This window comes from Pundamilia nyererei, unplaced genomic scaffold, assembly GCF_000239375.1.
Source record: "Pundamilia nyererei isolate P.nyererei 1_Seehausen unplaced genomic scaffold, PunNye1.0 scaffold00469, whole genome shotgun sequence".
NCBI classification, from domain to species: Eukaryota; Metazoa; Chordata; class Actinopteri; order Cichliformes; family Cichlidae; genus Pundamilia; species Pundamilia nyererei.
The window spans coordinates 199,070-202,103 of NW_005187870.1; the positions used below are offsets into that span (position 1 = coordinate 199,070).

The window sequence follows — 3,034 nt, forward strand, 5'->3', positions numbered from 1 at the left end:
AGTAACATCCCCATTAGTCAATTCTGGAGATCTATTGTCAAGCATGTTCAAAGCAAAGCATTGCCTGTTCATTTGGTTGCATTATGATGGTAAGCAGTCCCAGAACTCATGGCAGATACACTGGCAGAACCCATAGACCATGATCACGATGAGGCTAGCAGGAACCAGGCTCACCAGAAGCACCCCAAGTGTTGTCCTCTGCATTATGAGCAGGTAAACCCCCATAGGCAGGGAGCTAAAGTACAAGAGCCCCAGGACCCATACCAATGCCCGGGCTGAAGTCTGGCACAGGAGGGCTGCACAGTTCCACACTGTCCACCTCTCTGCGATGGATGCCATAGAGTCCTGACTGGATGAGTGGTAGTCCTGGTTTGACAGGTGAGAGCCATGCATCTGCTGGTAGGGATGGATGTCTTGGGTGGATATGGATGCGGGCGGAGGTTCCATGATAGTAATGACCACAAAATTAGGGGAACTGCGGATGGTGGAGTAAGGGGTAGAGGAAGATGTGGAGGAGGAAGTAGATATCACAGGTGAATTGCTGCTCATCAGTGAGCTCAGGCGCATGGGGCTTAGGAGCAGCTCCGTAGTTGCCTCCTGGTGGAACTGCCGGTTTCTCTGATTCCTGTTTTGGAGGGCCAGCGTTGCCACCAGGTTGCAGTCATCTGGCAGGTTGCTCACAGCATCTCCCGGCAGTCTAGTGAGATAGCGACAAAACGGACACACCAAGGCATTGGGAGGCGACTCACCCAAATCCAGGATCTTAATGAGACATTTGGAGCAGAGACGGTGGCAGCACTCAAGCACCTTAGGCCTTCGACTCCCCAGGTTGTAGGCGCAGTAGCAGATCTTACACTCCATCTCTTCAGTGCCCAGCATGTCCACAAAGCTAGAACCTCCAACACCACCACCACTATCCTCGGGGTTTTGCATCTCTAGCATCATCCTGTGCTCAAACTTTATCCAACTCTAAGATCAAACGCAAAATCCAACCAAAAGCTCAAGTCCAAGCTCAGCACCGGTACTTTTCCCATAGATGGAGACACTGATGAAGGTCCTCTTCACTGAAGATCTAGGCTTCATTGCAGCTGTCTCCTAAAATGTGTGTGTGTGTGTTTCAATGTGAAGCGAGAAGAGAGACATGTGAGAAGGTGAAGCCCCTCGCAGGATTTGGCCTCTGACGGTTGCTTGGCTCCAAGCAGTTGGGTTGACCGTGCTTCATTTGGAGTAAAAAGCCTTTCATGAGCCGCACAAAAAAGGGGGGAGAAGGGTGAGAGAGACACTGAGAGAAAGACCTAAAGAGAGAGAGAGAGTGAGAGACAGAGAGAGGGAGGGAGACACATAACTGTTAACACAGCAAACACAGGCGAAAGGACAACAAAGCAGAGCCTGTACAAACCAGAGCTGGAATTTTCGAGTCTGATCTTTTGTTGCTCCATGAAATTCAGCCCAATTAGTGACTGATGCACACACACACACACACACACACTACTGTATTCATGACTTCCATGCACATCGCAGTGACTTACCTTCATTTCCTGAACACTTGCTGTAGACTTAACCATTAGTTGCCTACACACATGCCAACCTGAAATCATGTCCTCACCTTTAATAATTTACGTAGCATGGATTACATTTTTGTCTCTGGGAGGAAGACACACCCTCATAATGTGGCATTGTAAACACGCAGCATGGATAAAACCCAGGTAACACACACAAACAGACAACAACTGCAGCTCCCTGTTAATGGTATGCAAAAATAAGTGTGCATGAAAAGTTGAATGAGTTTCTATATAAATAACTTTATCTGTGTTGTACAACACTTTGGTCAGCCATAATGCTATATAAATAAACTATGGTATGTTATGAACCATCCGGGAGGGGCTCAGAGTAAGGTTCGGGCATCTGACAAGGATGCCCCCTGGGCGCCTCCTGGGTGAGATGTAGACCCAGGACACGCTGGAGAGATTATATCTCTCGGCTGGTCTGGGAACGCCTTGGTGTTCCCCCGGATAAGCTGGAGGAGGTGGCTGGGGAGAGGGAGGTCTGGGCCTCTCTGCTTAGGCTGCTGCCCCCGCGACCCGACCCCGGATAAAGCGGATGAAGATGGATGGATGGATGTTATGGTGTGTGTGTTTGTGAGCATGTGTGTAAATATGCAAAATTATGTGCCCACGTAAAAACAGAAATGTGTTTTCTCATCCATCCCTACAGAAATGCCTGGTTCTTCTAAATCCACGGTGATAATTCTAAACAGGTAAATAACTTCTATCTTTATGAGTGTCGCCATGTGTATAATGACACTCCTGTCTCAGAAACAAAGATCCTGTAGAGGTGGGGGTGGATGATGGGGTCAGCAACATTACAAGTCCTGTTTCACAGCTAGTAGTCGACATGGTTTTATCTTTTTTTAAACAATCTTTCACAATCCTTCTAGCGCTACCTAAATCTACCCACATCTGAGTCAAATTCATATGTAATACCATGCATAATGTTACAAAATGAGAACCTGTGTTTTTATTTAGTATTTCCTGTATTAGTGTCCATTTATCAGGTTAGATGGGTGCAGATGGTTGTTTCAGCTAACGTTTCTGCATGAAATCTTATGGATTATCTTTTTATTTGTAAGAATGCTGCTGTTTTCTGAAACAGTTAGCTAGTAACGCACAAAATCAGCCATTTGGGTTCCATCGTGGTTACAGCAAATTTAAATCCCACGATCCAGTTTTCATTAGCTGAAATTCACAGTCAACAGTTTGAAACAACAAAGAAAAGAGAAATGTCTTACCATGAAAGACACCTATGATTTCAGACCAGGCCCGCTGATGCAAATATGTGTCAGAATTGGTGAACTGGTGTGGACGGAAGGAGTGGACCCAGCAGTGGAAAGTGGAGCAGGTCCATGTTGGAGATCCTGGTTTGGCAGTGAGCTCTGATCTTGATTTATGGCCAGAACAGCACAGGCAGCAGAGCAAAATGGGTCAACGTCTCTTTGTAGATGTGAGCTTTCCTTGTTAAGATGGGCTCATTCCGT

At 46.7% G+C, this 3,034-nt stretch overlaps 1 protein-coding gene across 1 annotated transcript; it reads right to left on the minus strand.

Moving 5' to 3' along the window:
• Window positions 1–1,231, minus strand: rnf182 (ring finger protein 182). Its single transcript, XM_005753824.1, has one exon. It carries the CDS (start codon window positions 943–945, stop codon window positions 82–84), a length of 864 nt encoding a protein of 287 aa, XP_005753881.1. The 5' UTR covers window positions 946–1,231; the 3' UTR covers window positions 1–81.
• Between the last annotated feature and the right edge of the window lie 1,803 nt (window positions 1,232–3,034).

Bases quoted from the DNA above. Each gene is read 5' to 3' on its own strand.
- rnf182 (XM_005753824.1), bottom strand. From the start codon at position 945: ATGATGCTAGAGATGCAAAACCCCGAGGATAGTGGTGGTGGTGTTGGA.